Here is a 17,706-nt window from a genome sequence, read left to right on the forward strand (position 1 = left end):
TGAACAAATTTATGTATTGCTATTCTCCAGCAGATGATGGGCTTCTTTCTGTGGTGTGCAGATCACATTTCATACTTTTAAGTAGTACTTCTACCGCGATAGTGTACTTCTGCAGTACATTAAATGTTTGAGGTGTACGTCAGAAAATGATAGATCTCTCTGAAGGTGTGAAATTACTGAAGACTATTTGTATTCAGTTTGTCATTTTATTGCATCGTTATGAAATTAGAAATACTTTTGTGCCTCTAAAAGTCTAAATTCAACAAGTTCAGGACCGAACCCACCAGTGATAGTGGTCATTATCAAGTTGGTTTGGTTTTGAATGTATTGTATGAATCTAGATGTACAAGTTATTCATGTCGTGAAAAAAAGAAATGCTGCCCTCTAGTGGCAGCAGGGTGGAAACAAAACAAAAAAAGCATTATCATCCATAATTCACATTGACTGATCCCCGTGTCTCGTACCATCCCGTATCTGCTGTTTGATTTTTATTATCACTTTTGATAAGGAGCGGGATTGTGGGAAATAAAAAAAACAACTACTTGCCACATTTTCATTAAATCAGAGGCAGAGATCTATTATCATTTTTATTATCATCATTATTAATATTATAGCTTTGGAGTGATATTTATGAATCAGGTGTGATTTTTATAATTTAATAAATTCATGTCTCAATACGTTAATCATTTAGGAATAATTTCATGAATTGGAACTAATATATGCAGTGATATAAAATATTTACAGTCAAGAAACAAACCAGTTTTCCCTTTGAAGCACGAGACAGTCAGCAGGATGAGGTCTGATCGCGGGTCCAACACGATGCATGATGTGGATTTGATGTGCTGGTTTTTTATTCCCCGAGCATGAAGAAGCCCAGCAGCATGTATACAGACGGAGCTGCACTACAGATTTAAAACGCATTTAAAACAAGCATCAACAAAAAATGTAGCCTGGCAAATGTTTCTGTGGTATTAACAAAATACCTATTAATGATAAATTAACCAATTAACTAACGAAAAAAATATTGGTACGGGTCACTCTGCTTGGTATTGGATTGAAAACAAATTTCAGGATTTTGACCGTCCCTAATGCAAACTGAATAGTCCTTGAAATTTTCCTATAATTTAAAAAAAAAGCAGACACAAATGCATCAAAAGTGTCCAGAGGTTGAAGAACCTCTCAGATGGGAATCTTTATGTTGAGCAGAGTAAAAGTTGTAGTAGCAGGAATGTGAAGGATGTTCTAAAAGTAGCCTGCAGGTGGCGCTCACGCTCCACACATACAGACAACTAACCTCCTTCAGACCAAACTGATGAAATGTCACCAGACTTTCTAAAAAGAGTTCAACGCAGTTGACCTGCTTATCAAGTCAACCCACAGACTATATAAGAAGTAGATGTTGTCATGGTAACGCCATCCGTCGGTTTGTGGACTACAGTTCTGAAAAGCCTTGAGTTCGGCATTTTGTCTGTCTCCATCTTGGATTTTTACAAGCAGAAGTAACACTAAAGACAAAGTTATGTGACAATGATGTTGCATTTAACTTTAAAGAAAGTTAAATGCAACATCACACAGAAACACACTGAAAAGAGTTAAAGTTGTAACACTTAAGACTAAAGCATCCCCTGCTTTCTGGTCTGGTGGACTCTAAATGGACCTGTCAATCAGCAGGTAAGCCCCGCCCCCTAAAGCATCCCCTGCTTTCTGGTCTGGTGGACTCTAAATGGACCTGTCAATCAGCAGGTAAGCCCCGCCCCCTAAAGCATCCCCTGCTTTCTGGTCTGGTGGACTCTAAATGGACCATAATGTACTAAATGAACATCATGCTGGATTGAAGAAGACTTGGAACTAGAGATTGAGACCATAAACTCATGTTTACAATGTTTACTGAGATAATACATCAAGAGAGAAGTAGGACCATTTTCTCATAGACTTCTATACAACCAGAGAGGAGTCGCCCCCTGGTGGTCAGCAGAGAGAAGTAGGACCATTTTCTCATAGACTTCTATACAACCAGAGAGGAGTCGCCCCCTGGTGGCCAGCAGAGAGAAGTAGGACCATTTTCTCATAGAGTTCTATACAACCAGAGAGGAGTCGCCCCCTGGTGGTCAGCAGAGAGTAGTAGGACCATTTTCTCATAGACTTCTATACAACCAGAGAGGAGTTGCCCCCTGGTGGCCAGCAGAGAGAATGGCTTTACTAATGAAGCACAAAGCCCCTCAATAATCCAGAACTTAACCCTGTCCCAGTGAAAAACCCTCCACGCCGGCTCGTTAACACAGGAAACACATTTATTCAGGATAGCGGAGCATCAACCGGTGAATGCGTCGGTGGCTTGTGCGGCACTTCGGTCCTGGATCCTGAGGGGGCGGACCTTCACACCACGATCCAGACCGGGACAGAGAGAGAGGAGCCACACCGTTTACATTAAAGCTTTAATCAATCAGCACGTCTGACTCGCAACACAAGATCAACACAAGTCATTCAGCAAGAGTTGGCACCTTCCATTAACAAAAGCCCGAGAACAAATGCATAAAAATAAGAAGATATTCAGGATGTTTGGCTCGCAGGAAATAGTCACGACCTCAAACGTCAACTCGGAGACCTTTTCGTTGCATACGGATCGTCTCGGGAGCACGTAGATATTTTAGCCTCTAAATCCCCGTAGACCTCACATATGATCTCGGGTTCTGGCTTTACTAGGAGGATCAATGAACTATTATGGGATGTCTTGTTTCTACAGCATGGTGCAGCGGGGGTGCTTCTATAGAAGACACCAGCGGCCTCGATGCCACTTGGATGCAGTCTGTAATCCCGATGTTACTGCAGTGATTTTTTTTAATAAAGGATCGATACATTTGTTGCATCAATTTAAAATTTAAATTTTTTTTAAATTTAATTAATAGCAGTTGACCTTTCTGACCTCCCGTTTCATTCCCTCCACTTTTCTTAAAAACTATTGGTCCAGAAGGCATCGATCAAAATGTAGACCGGCCAATGGATGCCCCTCGTCCCCAAAAACGTCTTGCACCGCAAACGGGTGCCGGTGCGTGAGTCAGAGACCTGATGGTCTACGGGTGTGCCGGGTCGGCCGGTGTGCTTTCTCTTCATTGTGCGTCTTCTGTGCTTCAATCAGCCGTTTGGGACTGAGAGTCGAGAATGTTGAAGGTTCGAGTAATTTGTGCTTTCTGTGTCGGGGAAGCAACGCGGCACCGACTGTGCTTCATGTTGTGCTGTTAAGATCTACAGTATCGGGTCGCCATAGCAACCTGCCTGTCACAAACATGTGCATTTGATTCTTTGGACGTCGGATATAAATCATTTCTCCTCTACTTCTAAACCTTCTTAAATGTAATAAAAACATATATAACATGTTATTGCAGGATAGCAAAAAGAAATAGTAAGCCATCAGATGACGAAAGTCATATTTGCACAGATTAGATCATCTCTGTTTTTTTTTTTTTTTTTAGATTATAGAATCATAAACTCTGGATATTTAAGAAAATAAAAAATGGTATACTAGACGTCTTCGGTGCCTGATGAAGACCTCGGCCTCAAACAAATAATAATGAGGTTTTCATAGAGACTCTTAAAACATTCAAATTATACAGTTCAAGGTCCAAAAGTGTGTCGTGTAAACACACACACACACACACACACACACACACACACACACACACACACACACACACACACACACACACACACAATGCAAAGCACCTTCTGTGGTTTCATGAATTCAGGCCCTTAATTGAAAATAAGCGCTGCAGGAATGAATCCAAAACCAGGAAGTGAGTCAGCAGTTTTTCACTCCTGGTTCCCTCATCGCAAAGTCAGTGGGTGTTTTTTTTCTCTTTTTGGTTGGATGCATAAAATAAGGTCTGTGGTTAACATCGGCTTAAAAGATGTTAACGGTTTTTCGGACAATATATCTGTAAACACTCCTTGTGAATTTTGAAGCTTTTACTTAAAAAAATAACAAGCAGCTAAATCACACGACAAAAACGCAATCACGCCGAATATCAGCCAGCCTTAACGTTGCCATGGCGATGTGAAGTCGCTTTACAGCCCAAAGTTAGCCTTTTTCTACTTCCCGCTTCAAAAATCTTTTAAAAGTGCTGCTGATTTTTGACAATCGTCAGTTTGCTTTTGTTTGTGGAGGGAACCAGCGTGATGCTAACTTCCTGGTCCGTCATCCGTGCTCCGAAGTCCAGAACCGGGTCCCGGCTGATCACAGTGACATTTAAATCAGCCTTTCCATTACGTATATGCTTCTCTGATCGGCAAATCCATAATCTAACTTTCAAAACCAGAGAATAATAATATGAACAAAAAAATGTAGCATTTCTCTTAAAACTGCTCACGATAACTTTGTACAGGAAAAACATATTAAAAATGGTTATAAAAGAAGGTACTTTAGAGGCGAGAAGTCTTTGGGGAGAAGAGCTGGACTTGGGTTTTGTGCTCCTTTGGTACTAAACTGCATCGTCAGCCTGTCGGACGGCAGAGCGTTGTCTCTGCGTTTTCACAGCGGCGCCCGTTTTGTCCTTTTTCAGCCCGTTCACTCTGGCGTCATTTTCTTTTCTATACGTCTTTTTTTCACCTCCGGTCCAGGTTTTGTTTTGTTACGGCCGGTTGCTGAGTGTTTTTAAACGTCTCACGTGATCAGACAGCAGTTGATGCAGCGGGGCCCCAGTCTTCTCTTCAGGGCCCCCTTCTTCTTCTTGGGTGTCAGGATGGCGATGATGGCCTCGTCGAACACCGTCTTCAGGCCCTTCTGGGTCAACGCCGAACACTCCACGTAGCAACACGCACCGATCTGAGGGAGAAAAACCAGATTCAGATTATCAGTCTACATTCAGGTATTGTAGGTCAAAGGTTAAAGGAATAGATTGTCTTGTTCAGAGTTAAGGTACGTTCACACCATCATCCGTCATGGATCTTCTAATATCTTGAAATGATCTCACATAGATCCTTGAGGCCTACGCTAACTTCATGTTTACCTAAATCCTGTCTCATGTGGCCAAAAAACTCCAAAATGGATCTAGATTTTGAGCATTTGACTTGAATTCTTGAATTCTTGGTTTCGGATTCATTTCAGACCATGTTTGGTTGCTACGTCCTGCAGTTTGGATCTCAACTGGACATCAAATCAACACACAGGAATCTTAATCCGACTTCGACACTGAAAGCCAGAACGTAAGCTTCGAACATACGAACCTCCTTGGCTAGCTTCTGTCCCTGCTCCGTGGGGATGGGCTTCTCCTTCATGGCGTTCAGTTTTGCGATGGTTTTGGGGTCATCGCGGAGGTCAATCTGAAAGAGAATAGGTTCATCCTCACATCAGTGAAACAAACAGAAGGTACGCTAGCCTTTCATGGTAGAAATATCGGAAAAATTAAAACATTCAGGGTCCCTCATGTGGCTAAAATATGAACTGCAGACATAAATGTTAAATAAAAAAATATTGAAGACATTCTGCAAATTTAGTAATTAGTTTACAATGTTTACTGAGATAGTAAATCTAGTGAGAAGTACGGTCATTTTCTCATAGACTTCTATACAACCATATAGGAGTCGCCCCCTGGTGACCAGCAGAGAGAATTCAGGTTTAAGGCACATCAGGCTTGGCTTCACGAATGAAGCGCGAAGGCCTAGACTAGTAGTAGCAGTAGGGTCATTTTCAGATTGACTTCCATAAAATCAGACTTTTGTTTTCCCACTCGAGGAGCTGAGGATCGCTGGATCCTCATGTGACGCTCTAAAAAACCTTCATCAGAGCGGTTTGCTGCGTGTTCGGTCGTTTGAAACAATAAACATATTTCAAGAAGTGTGCATCAGACGCTTTCAGTATGTTTGAGCCTGAACAGTTTCTTATTGACGTCTGATTTCCCAACATGACCTCGAGTATTACAGCACTTCTCTGCACTTCCCTCCATGCTGATCAACACAATGTGAGAGCTGAACTGTAGAACTGACTAAGTGTCTCTTTGTCGTTTTGAAATGTTGGCTCACACTTCCTGCTCTTGTGCAAAAGCGATTTCACAGCCCGACCGCAAGGTTCCTCACTTTTTCCTTTTTCCTCATTACAATAATGCTCAGCTCATCTCCCCGTCTCTATAATAATCGTGATGAACGCCATCCACCATCGACCTTCATGGACCTCCTTTTCTCCTTCACTGTGATATTCGGCATCCGGCCGAAGAGCAGCGAGTTATGACAGGAAGTGATAAAAGGGCCGTAAACACCAGCCGACACCAGATAAATCAGACACCCAGTCCGTTTCTCTGTCCTCATCGTCGCCACTGCCGGGCCTCGGCTGCAGCGGCGTTTGGTTGCCAGGGAACAAGGGCTGGTTTCTGGACATGGTGGTGTTGGCTGTGGATCATTAAAGCTTAAGAAATGACTTGTCTCTTAACATCTTCATGAGTTTAGTGATGCTTCTGTTGAAGATCACAAGACATAAGGCTAACTAAGGCGTTTTAGTCTTAATAGGTCGGTAGGTAGGTCGGTCGGTAGGTAGTTAGATGGGTAGGTAGGTAGGTAGTTAGATGGGTAGGTAGGTAGGTAGGTAGGTAGGTAGGTAGGTAGGTAGGTAGGTCGATCGGTTGGTAGGTAGTTAGATGGGTAGGTAGGTAGGTAGGTCGGTCGGTCAGTCGGTCGGTAGGTAGTTAGATGGGTAGGTAGTTAGATGGGTAGGTAAGTAGGTAGGTAGATAGGTAGGTAGGTAGGTAGGTAGGTAGGTATTTAGATGGGTAGGTAAGTAGGTAGGTAGATAGGTAGGTAGGTAGGTAGGTAGGTATTTAGATGGGTAGGTAAGTAGGTAGGTAGGTAGGTAGGTAGGTGGGTAGGTAGTTAGATGGGTAGGTAGTTAGATGGGTAGGTAGGTAGGTAGGTAGGTAGGTAGGTAGGTAGGTAGGTAGGTAGGTAGGTAGGTAGGTAGGTATTTAGCAGCTAAAAGCCAAATTGTTTCCCCTCAAAGAGGTGGCGACCAAAACGGAGCTAAAAGGGAAACGAGTGTCAGATTGACATTCATCAGGTAGATTTGTGCAAACCTCCTCTAGACTTCAATTGTTGTCGATCAACACATTTTTGTCTCTGAATTTAACAAATTTGCTTTGTTGGTTAGATTCACATCGTAGCTGAAAGAGAGTTTGTTTGATCCCAACGAAGAACTTCTCTGAAATCTGGCCTTAACCCCGACAGTTTCTATCGGATCATGTTAGTGTATCCTACAGTATCCAGCCATATACTAGCACCCATGGGTGCGTGGTGGACTGACCTGGGTGCCGATGAGCAGATAAGGGACACTGGGTGCATACTCCTGCAGCTCAGGAACCCATTCCTCACGCACGTTCTGGAAACTGGCGGGGTTCACCACCGAGAAGCAGATGAGGAAGACGTCGGTCATCGGGTAGGACAGCGGCCTCAGCCGGTCGTAGTCCTCCTGGAAAAGAAGACGGGGAGGGTTAGCATCCGGGGTCACGGGGGGGGGGGGGTTAGAGGTCGGGATGGTGATAATTAATTTCTGCTTCTTAAAGTCGAGCTGAAACGGGTTTCAAGAGTACGTAGCTAACGTACGACATATTTATAAGTGAAAGGAATTTGATTTGATCACTGAAAAGACGAGCTTACGACCTTCCACGAGGTTACAGATGATTGATCGATGATCGATGGATGTACATCACCATTATTAGGCAATGTCATGTAATGATTAGCCTGCCAAAATAATTAAGAAATATGATATTTTCCTGATAATCATCAAAATATTCTTCAAACTCTTTAAATGGCCCTAAACATCCTGGAAACACTTTCAATTTTGAAAGGAAACATGTTTTTTATTGCATCACAGATAAGAAACACAATAAAAAAATATATTTTTTAACCTTGAAACATCTGAACTGTTTCAATAAATTTTTTAAGTATTTTGATCATTCACGAGTAACTTGTAACAGATGTTTGAAGTCGAGCTGAAATTAAAAAATGCCTTTAAAAAAAAAAGAAAAAAAAGTTGTGTTCATACATCAGCTCGTACCAATAATATGATAAGAGATTTTTATTTTTATTACATTTATTATTTATTTATTATATTGATAAAAATCGCTCACAATAAAGTGATTTAATCGTAAATATTGTCACGGCTTGACTTGAAGAAGCCTTCTGGTTCACTTTCATGATAGAAAAATATGAATAAATTTAATATTTAATCGTTATATTACTCCTCGTGAATTATTCAAACGTGTGAAACAGAGCAGACGTTGTTACAGGAAGGATCTGGGATGTTATGACAGGAATCATACGCATGAAACGCTTCACACCGAGGTACGAAGAGTAAAAGGATGTCAAGATGGTGATCTTCACACGAGAGTCGACGGAGACGATCGATGGATCTCCAGTAATCAGATGTGACTCAACCGGACCGACTCGGACCGAGTGAATCGATCCCTCCCTCTCTCTCTCTCGTCCGGGAAATGTATTGTCCACATCTCTGAAATCGGAGCTAATCAGATGCCGCGGTCCACGTTGCCACGGCGATGTCATTCATTGCAACGCCTTCAGTGAGAATCCAGAGCCATAATTCCGCTGTGATGTCTTTCTCATGCAACGCATCATCATCATCATTATGCAAATGAGTCAGAAGATTCTCCATCAGCCGGCCGAGTGAGTCATCATGATGAATGTCAGACTCACAGGTTGAGTCGTTTCAAATAATTGAACTGAACTTCTTGAAAAGGATCTATTCTGCTTTTCTTCCTCTTCTTCTTCATCTGTTTCTAGCTTGTTGTTCATGTAAAAGGTCTCCAGAGAGTCTAAATGGAGTCCTCTCCCCCACAGAGACTCTGCTCCTCGACTCATTCAGACGCCTACATTTACATCTGTAAAGTGGTGATGTCACCAAGTAACTCATTAGCATAATATCTGCCCGCCCTCAAACAAAGCTTGTCGGAGTGGAGATAAACGTAAATGTCCTTCGTCACACTTAGAGCAGGCTGGGCTTTTTGGGAGGGAGGGGCAGGAGGTCAAACAGAGAGAGGCTGAGGAGAGCTGCCTGACGGGAATGTTTTTTATAGCATTAAAGCATGTAAATATGTTCTAACAGGAACCAGAAAAGGAGCACAACACATCGTCTTCACAGGCCGGGGAGTCACATGACTTCATGGCGTGTTTTGATGATCAGTCATTCATGTAACGAAACTGTGACCGACAGCTGAACTGACGCCGTCTCAACTCCCGATGTGATAGAAGCCATCATGGATGCGAACGAGCTGCTGCTCGGAGGAGGATGACACGCAAACGTGTGTGTGTGTGTGTGTGTGTGTGACCTTTCCCCCCACAAAGTGAACCCACTGGTGACTTGCAGACATGGAGGAACACAATGTAAGCGGCTCAGCAGTTTACTGTAAACACAAACGGAGATCCCCCCCCAAACCAAAGACTCCGTAGGAAGGAACCGAGACCACATTCCCAGTCCAGTACGAAACCTTGGTGTTTGGGTCACGGTTCGGTAGGCACATGGGTCACATGACGAAACCGAAAGGAGATTGTAGTAGTAATACACGTGCCATTACACTCCGACTACCAACGCGGTATTAGGGATGTTTTATTGGAGCGGTGTCATAAATATTCTGACAGGAGAAGGACAGAAAGCAGCAGCAGCTGGTGTTAACTCTCGTACGTTTCCATCGAGGCGAGGCGTTTAAAGCTCCACTGTTGACCTAGTGACATACGAGTGCAATGATACGGGTGAGTCATCATCTTTTCACTATATATATATATATATATATATATATATATGCTTTTAACACTTTTACCTCAAAACCGTATGAACGCTGTGTCACTAAATCCTCTCAGCGTTGAGACTGTCCTCCTGTCGTCATGACAACGCTGAATCCTAAATGGAGGAAACAAATATTGTCTCCTGGGTCTGTGGTCCCCCAGAGGTCTAGATAGTAGACCACATTAGTCCAGAGACCAGACCAGACTATGTGGAGGAAACAGAGACTGTCTGTGGTCCCCCAGAGGTCTAGATAGTAGCCCACATTAGTCCAGAGACCAGACCAGACTATGTGGAGAACCAGAGACTGTCTGTGGTCCCCCAGAGGTCTAGATAGTAGCTCACATTAGTCCAGAGACCAGACCAGACTATGTAGAGGGACTGGAGCAAATGAGGAAAATGCTGGGGGTCATCAGGGCAGCGGGGTCCACGGATCCCTCAGAGTCACGGATCCCTCAGAGTCACGGATCCTCCGCCTCCCAACACGTATCCATGGTTACCACGGCACTTAGCGTCCACTTCCTGTTTCCTCCTGCTCGGCCAGCAGCGTTGGACTCCTCTTGAGTGCAGCAGCAGAATGAATAAGTAAAGGCCTTCACCCTTCTGTTCCCCTCGTCACCTTCAGCAGCACGGTCAGACCTCCGTATGGAGTCTGCCCATAACCCTGGCGGAGCAGCAATGCATTGTGGGAGTATAATGATTACAGTGAGGAGGAACATGTGTGGCACAGGCCTCGGTGAACGAGTGACGGACAGAGAGGAAAATGAAACCGAGAGGCCTGAATTCCACCCACATCTGTCTCTCTTCCTCTTTGTCTTTGTCTCTCTGTCTCTCTCTCTTTGGGGCGCCGGGTCTTTGATCAGATGCAGCAGCTTTAAACATTACCAGCTGGCCTTGTGCTCCACGTAAAGAGGTCAGCGGCGGTAACTTTACTCTCGGCCGGCCGGCAGCAGCGACGGCCGACATCTGGGACGACTTCTCCATTTCAGAGAAAGACACTCAGACGCCACATCAAACATGCCCAGGTTCCTCCTTTTCAGGAGGAGTAACACCTCCTCCGTCTGTTTTCTCCAGAAACACAAAACACAGCCCCGCGTTCAACATTTGACAAGGTCAAAGGTCACAGCGCGGAACGGCTGACGTGTAGTGACGGGGACAAAGACGAAGAAACAAACTTGCGATAAGTCGATCATGGTAAAAATGTCATTATTGGGGATAATCGCGATTATCGTAGTTAATCCCCCCCTCCAATTTGCCATGGCAATGTTCTATGCAAATTCATGACTTTATAATCTCTGAGAATATTCAAGTTTTTCTTAAATAGCAAGCTTGGTGGCTTTTCCGAGTTAAAGATTACCTCTATAACGGATATTCACCGGGATCAGCTTCTTGACTGTTTTTTATCGCAAAAAACAAAAATGCATCATCACAATTGTTGGTGATTAATTTGTGTCTATTAATTGACTCATCATTTCCCACCTTAAATAGTGTCTAAATGCAATGTTAAAGACGGGAAAATACCCAAAAGTAGCCGATAGAGTCATTTCCTGTTTCCAGTAGACGAGTGTGGTTTTACCGCTTTCTGGGTTTTTTTTTCTTTTCTCGGGTGTCTCATTTGAGTCTCCAGCCACCGAAACACAGAGTTAGTAAAGAGTGAAAATGTTTCAGTGGTGACTTCTTTTTTTCTATCGGTTCCTTATTTTGTTTCTCTTTTGGTCTCTCAGACCAGAGAGACCAGAGTCTGAGAGACTAAAGGGTCCTACATACGAGCGTTTGAACCCGACCGGCTGCGTTCCTCACGGTTCCTCTAGAGGGCGCCATGCGTGTGATCGTATATATGACATCATTTATATAGTTTATAGTTGATTATTAGTGTATTTTCTTGCCGGATTGCAGCACACGGAGGAATAAAACCCAGACCCGGAGGTTTCGCTGAGGATCGCGAGCGGCGATCTGATCAGTTTACATGGGCGCCAAAAGGACTGGTGTCTGTAATTGGATGTTTCTACGTTAACAAATTCTAATAATTGTCCAAATTCTGGCAGATTTTCTTTCTTATATATTCACTTGCGAGACGGCGGCTGAAAATGAGCGGCGGCGTCGCCCCCCCGGGTGTCACGTTTCCATCAGCTGGAGCCGATAAATACCAGCGACTACCACAGAGTCGTCGTAACGTTTCCCCCCGGAGACAGAAGCCAGATGTGACAGAGAGAGAGAGAGAGAGAGAGAGAGAGAGAGAGAGAGAGAGAGAGAGAGAAGCTCAAGTTTCACACAAACCAAACTAATCCGGGTTTTTTTTCAAAACTAAAACTTTAACGTGGAAGTTCTGGTGGCAAACACGATTTCCTCCGTCTGTGTGTGTTAACATTGGATTTTCTGCTGAGTGTGTGTGTGTGTGTGTGAGTGTGTGTGTGTGTGTGGTTTAACTCTTGCCCACTGAATGGCACATTGTAAAGTAAAAGGGCCCAACGCGTTAACAAACCTGTGACATCACTGCTGGACATAGGCAGCCTGTTCTCCACATAATAGAACTATTGAGACCCCTTCACTGCCATCGCTGTCCACAACACACACTCACACTCACACACACACACACACACACACACACACACACACACACACACACACACACACACTAACACACTCTGGCAGGAGACCGTGTGTAAGAAAAAAAACATCACCTGTTGCAGCTTAAGTGTCTGACCCAGAATATGAAGCCTGTGGGGGCGTGTTGGGGGGGGGTCGGTCCCAGGGGGGAGATAAGAGGGAGAAACCAGTATGTGTGTCCTTGACGTGTTTGGCATCGAGCCAGAGGAAGGGGGGGGGGGGGGGGGCGGTCTACTGTACCTGACCAGCCGTGTCATAGAGTCCCAGCAAGTACTGCTTTCCACCGACGTTGACGCTCACTGCAAGGAAATGACAAAGAGCATGAGAGGAGGAAGGAGAGGGGGGGGAGTAGTAGGGAGGGAGGGGGGAGGAGTAGGGAGGGAGGGGGAGGGGGGAGGAGAGGGTTCTCAGGGTCCCCAACCCCTCTCTGCTATGAAGAGGCAAACAAGTGGTTTTGATTAGTGCAACAGATGCAGGCCAATGCAGTGGGAGGAAGGGAGGAGCAGACAGCGGGGTTTGGAGGAGCAGACAGCGGGGTTCATAGGAGCAGACAGCGGGGTTCGGAGGAGCAGATAGCGGGGTTTGGAGGAGCAGACAGCGGGGTTCGGAGGAGCAGACAGCGGGGTTCGGAGGAGCAGACAGCGGGGTTCGGAGGAGCAGATAGCGGGGTTCGGAGGAGCAGACAGCGGGGTTCGGAGGAGCAGACAGCGGGGTTCGGAGGAGCAGACAGCGGGGTTCGGAGGAGCAGACAGCGGGGTGCGGAGCCTCCTACCTGCGTAATGGTCGAACACCGTGGGCACGTACTCCTCCGGGAACGCGTCGTTGGCGTAGCTCATCAGCAGGCACGTTTTGCCCACCGCGCCGTCCCCGACCACGACGCACTTCAACATGATGGTGCCGGTTCCGTTAGCCATGATCCTCCCGACCTCATCATCACCATCACCGGCCCCCCGACGCACTGCTCCCCGCGGTGCTGCTGCTGCTGCTGGGCGGAGACCCCCACATCACCAGCGGCGGAGACGCACGGAGCCGGACTGGAACCGCATCTCTCCCTCCCAACCGGAGCCTCCTCCCAATTCTTCCCCGTGAAGGAGTTCCCTTCTCCTGGCTGACAAAGCGAACAAGTCTGCCTCCCTCGGAGTCCTCGGAGGGTCTTACTGCGGGGGTGTTGCCCCCTTGCTCCCCCTTTAAAATCCCCCGGGAAACCCCCCGTAACTCCGCTGCCGGTCCCGTCGTGCTCGCGCTCCCTCCCGACCCCGATGTGCCTCGCGCCTTGTGTGCTCGCGCTGCCTCCCTGGCGCACTGTGTGTGCGCTCGCGCTGCTGCTGCTGCTGGACGGAGCTGGTGGTGGGTGCGCTCGTGCGATGGGCGGAGCTTGTGTTTGAACGCTAAGGGGCTCCGGATAAAGTTCCGTCCTTCCTGCTGGCGACGCGTGACTGTTAGAAATTACATCATAAATGTTATAATATAAGCAGAGACGTTAATGTAGGAATATTAGTAGGGCGTCACCCCCCCCCCCCCCCCCCCACACACACACACACACACACATATATAAAACCAGGATGTGATGAGGACGAAGGCTCTGTGGGACTAATATAACAATAATCAACAGCTTAGATACAGTTGTTGACTCGATCTATAGAAATGCAGGCCCATGTAGAAAGAGGACGTCGTCATGGTCGGTCATGGTGACGTCACCCATCGGTTTGTGGAGCAGCACCCTTAATGGATCTGGATCCATGTGGATTCTGGTGTTAAGCAGCTAACAAAGTTAGCTTCAATAATTCAAGGTTCAACTTTACAGCTAAGTGTTAAATTTATCTTCGTAGCTAACTAGCATTGGTAGCGTGGTAGCGACCTGTCAATCAGCAGGTAAGGCCCGCCCCCTAAAGCATCCCCTGCTTTCTGGTCTGGTGGACTCTAAATGGACCATAATGTACTAAATGAACATCATGCTGGATTGAAGAAGACTTGAAACTAGAGATTGAGACCATAAACTCATGTTTACAATGTTTACTGAGATAATACATCAAGAGAGAAGTAGGACCATTTTCTCATAGACTTCTATACAACAAGAGAGGAGTCGCCCCCTGGTGGCCAGCAGAGAGAAGTAGGACCATTTTCTCATAGACTTCTATACAAGCAGAGAGGAGTCGCCCCCTGGTGGCCAGCAGAGAGAAGTAGGACCATTTTCTCATAGACTTCTATACAACCAGAGAGGAGTCGCCCCCTGGTGGCCAGCAGAGAGAAGTAGGACCATTTTCTCATAGACTTCTATACAACCAGAGAGGAGTCGCCCCCTGGTGGCCAGCAGGAAGAATGACAGTTTAAGGCACTTCGGTGTTGGCCTCTGTTATGTTATAAACATCTCCTACCAGACAGTCCAACATAATAAGAAGTGTTGTAACTGAAGTCATATCTAAATTTAGGGAAGTCTCTGTGTGTGCTTTTCACATGACTTTGTGGTCAAGTAGATTAATAGATAGACACACACACAAACACAGCAGCACAGTGTGTGTGTGTGTGTGTGTGTGTGTGTGTGTGTGTGTGTGTGTGTGTGTGTGTGTGTGTGTGTGTGTGTGTGTGTGTGTGTGTGTGTGTGTGTGTGGGGAGGATGGATGGGGTTTGTCAGACAGGACTGTGGAGCTGCAGATGGAGACGCAGCAGGAGGAGGTGTGTGTTTGGGATGAAGGAGCGGAGGTTTGACCTCTGTGGTGCAGGTGTCCAGGTGTGGGTCGTCTCCTTGAATCAGTGCACGTACAACTATTCTTATAAAGCATGACTCTGCTAATGGAAAGCAATGAGCACACACACACATGCATACAATTTTCTCTTCATCTCTCTGCCCTTGGGCCAAATGTTCCTTAAGTGAGGACCCGAGTACCAGCAGGGGGCGGCTGCAAAGGCAGTTTAGGGTCTCAATCTCTAGTTTCAAGTCTTCTTCAATCCAGCATGATGTTCATTTAGTACATTATGGTCCATTTAGAGTCCACCAGACCAGAAAGCAGGGGATGCTTTAGGGGGTGGGGATTACTTGCTGATTGACAGGTTGCTACCACACTACCAATGCTAGTTAGCTACTAAGATGACTTTAACACTTAGCTGCCAAAATGCAGAGGCTTCAGAACAGTAGTCCTTGAACCAACGGGTGACGTCACCATGACAACGTCCACTTCTTATACACAGGCTATGATGTCAGCCTATAAGGCTTTAGAAGCTCATTCACATCAACTGTTTTTGGCTTGTTGTCACTTTAAATCAGGTCAAAAATGATCTGTTTTTATGTAACTGCGTGTTCATGAAGTCTCTCCTGCTTCCTCTTTGTCCTCTTGACCACAAACGTCTCCGATAGTTTCGACCACACAGATGAATCAGCAACGACGATGTTACATGTTTAACCTGAAACACAAACTACACGACAGTCAAGTGAGTTTACAGGAAACTGTGCATCTTCTGGTCACTTATTCTGTGGAATACAAGGAATGCATTAACAGATTTAATATTTTTACGTTATATTAAGAAATAAAATATAAAAAAAAACCTACAAACACATTTTTACATTCAGATCCTGAATGCCAAGTCACAACACAGCTCTGATACTCTGCTTCTCTTTTTCACCCTCTCTCTGTTTCCTGATCAAAGCTAAACTCCGAGTCCATCTACAAGCCGTTCTATTGGCTGATGGTCCCTATCCAGCTGTCCAATCGGCTGCAGGAGGGGGCGTGGCTGAAGATTCTCCTGCTCTCATCACATTTGACAGCTGCTGCAGGCTCACATGACCAAACAACAATTACCTCATACATGTAGTACTCCTGCTGGAGGTGTTGCGTTGGCGACGCCGCTCCCTGTGTCTGCTGGGACATGCATCACTGTGATGTCACTCCGTTACCATGGTGATGAGGCGGGTACGCCACAACTTCCGGTTTAGTGGTGATCACGAGGCAAAGAACAACCGGTTTGCTGTAAAATCCTCACAATAAACAGACTTTCTATGTCTCACCCACAGATGTCATCATGGTGACGTCAACCAGTAGAAGGAAGTGAAGTGACCATATTTGGACTGCGGTGGAGCGACGGGTGGATCTGACGAACACCAGCAGCAACCTTACTGGATCTGGATCCATGTGGATTCTGGTGTGAAGCTTCATGATTCAAGGTCAACTTTATAGCTAAGTGTAAGTCATCTTATTGTCCTTTTTTCTCCCTCTCATTCATTCATGATCCCCAGAGGATTTACCCTAATGACTTGAGTGATCTCTTGAATGTTCATCCTTGCGCTGTCACTAAGATTTAACAGTTTTTTTTCTTCTTGCGAGCATGGAGGCCTCATTCTGAGAATCAGTAAATAATGTACAATAAATCACAAAATATCTTCAATTTCACCTAAATCACCTCTCGTTTCTAGTGTCGGCTCCCTAAACACAACCAAGAGATCTTTAACCCCTTTAGTTAAATCCTCCTAAAGGCTCTGCAGTGTTTCTTTATGAGGTAATATATGTTATTCCAGATCAGAGGTCTTCAATGTTTTCAGTCCAAGGACCCCCAAGGCCTACAGAGACCCGGTGGAGGGACCCCCCAAGGCCTAGAGACCCCCAATTACATATCATATAATGTTCCTTATTAAACAATAATAATGTGTAGTGCAGCCTATAGTTCCATGTATAACAGTACTTTGTAATGATGAATGGATACAATGCTAAGACATTAAAATAATAATGAATATTTTCATTATATTTTGGAATTTCTACATCACAATTTCTCAACATAATATTAAACAAACAGGAGGATTTATATTTGCTTATTATAGGTTGTATTCATGTTAAAGGTGGATTTTTGGACATATTAAAATTTTCTTAGTTTGGGATCAAATAATTTCGGGATTTCCACTGCCGCAACTCTGTGGACCCCCTAGGGGTCCTGTTGAAGATCTCTGTTATTCTATATAATATAAAGTTTCATATCATGTCCTCTATAACGAGTTCCTGATGTCACCTTACCTGCATGTTTCTCATCTCCCAACGATCCCGACAACATCCAATCATACCGCACGGTGCAGCCATCCGTGTAAAACTCTCCACTCCCCGACATGTAAAATCGTTAATTATTTCAAAATAGAGGCTCGCATTTGATTAAGATTTACTTCCACCTTTAAGAGAATAAGGTAGGTGTTGTTTTATTGAAACGAAAGAACAGAAAATAGGCAAAATGTCGTCGTCGAAGTACTTTAAAAGCACAGACCGCATGGCGACCCGGCGAAGCCCCCAGCATGAGGAAAGCTCGGCAGGTGACCCGTCTCCCCCCCTCGACAGTTTGTTCCAAGAAAT

The 17,706-nt window shown here is 45.2% G+C and overlaps 1 protein-coding gene and 1 long non-coding RNA gene across 2 annotated transcripts; one reads left to right on the forward strand and one right to left on the reverse strand.

The window, feature by feature from the left end:
- Positions 1 to 2,270: 2,270 nt before the first annotated feature.
- On the reverse strand, positions 2,271 to 13,713 carry LOC311020762 (rho-related GTP-binding protein RhoQ). Its single transcript, XM_084020966.1, has 5 exons — positions 13,155 to 13,713; positions 12,623 to 12,681; positions 7,283 to 7,447; positions 5,221 to 5,316; positions 2,271 to 4,819 (listed from the first exon to the last, which is right to left on the reverse strand). The coding sequence occupies exons 1-5, from the start codon at positions 13,294 to 13,296 to the stop codon at positions 4,658 to 4,660; spliced, it is 624 nt and encodes a 207-aa protein (XP_083877092.1). The 5' UTR covers positions 13,297 to 13,713; the 3' UTR covers positions 2,271 to 4,657.
- A 2,020-nt stretch (positions 13,714 to 15,733) lies between these two features.
- On the forward strand, positions 15,734 to 17,029 carry LOC311020766. Its single transcript, XR_014597925.1, has 4 exons — positions 15,734 to 15,808; positions 16,025 to 16,283; positions 16,389 to 16,557; positions 16,890 to 17,029. It is a non-coding gene; the product is annotated as an uncharacterized lncRNA (long non-coding RNA).
- The last annotated feature ends 677 nt before the right edge of the window (positions 17,030 to 17,706 follow it).

This window comes from Eutrigla gurnardus, assembly GCF_963514095.1.
Source record: "Eutrigla gurnardus genome assembly, chromosome: 11".
Taxonomy (NCBI): Eukaryota; Metazoa; Chordata; class Actinopteri; order Perciformes; family Triglidae; genus Eutrigla; species Eutrigla gurnardus.

Coding starts and splice junctions, on each gene's coding strand:
- LOC311020762 (XM_084020966.1), bottom strand. CDS start 13,296: ATGGCTAACGGAACCGGCACCATCATGTTGAAGTGCGTCGTGGTCGGG. Junction 7,448..12,622: donor TCTATGACACGGCTGGTCAG/GTACAGTAGACC, acceptor CTTCTTTTCCAG/GAGGACTACGACCGGCTGAG. Junction 5,317..7,282: donor ATCTGCTCATCGGCACCCAG/GTCAGTCCACCA, acceptor ATTCTCTTTCAG/ATTGACCTCCGCGATGACCC.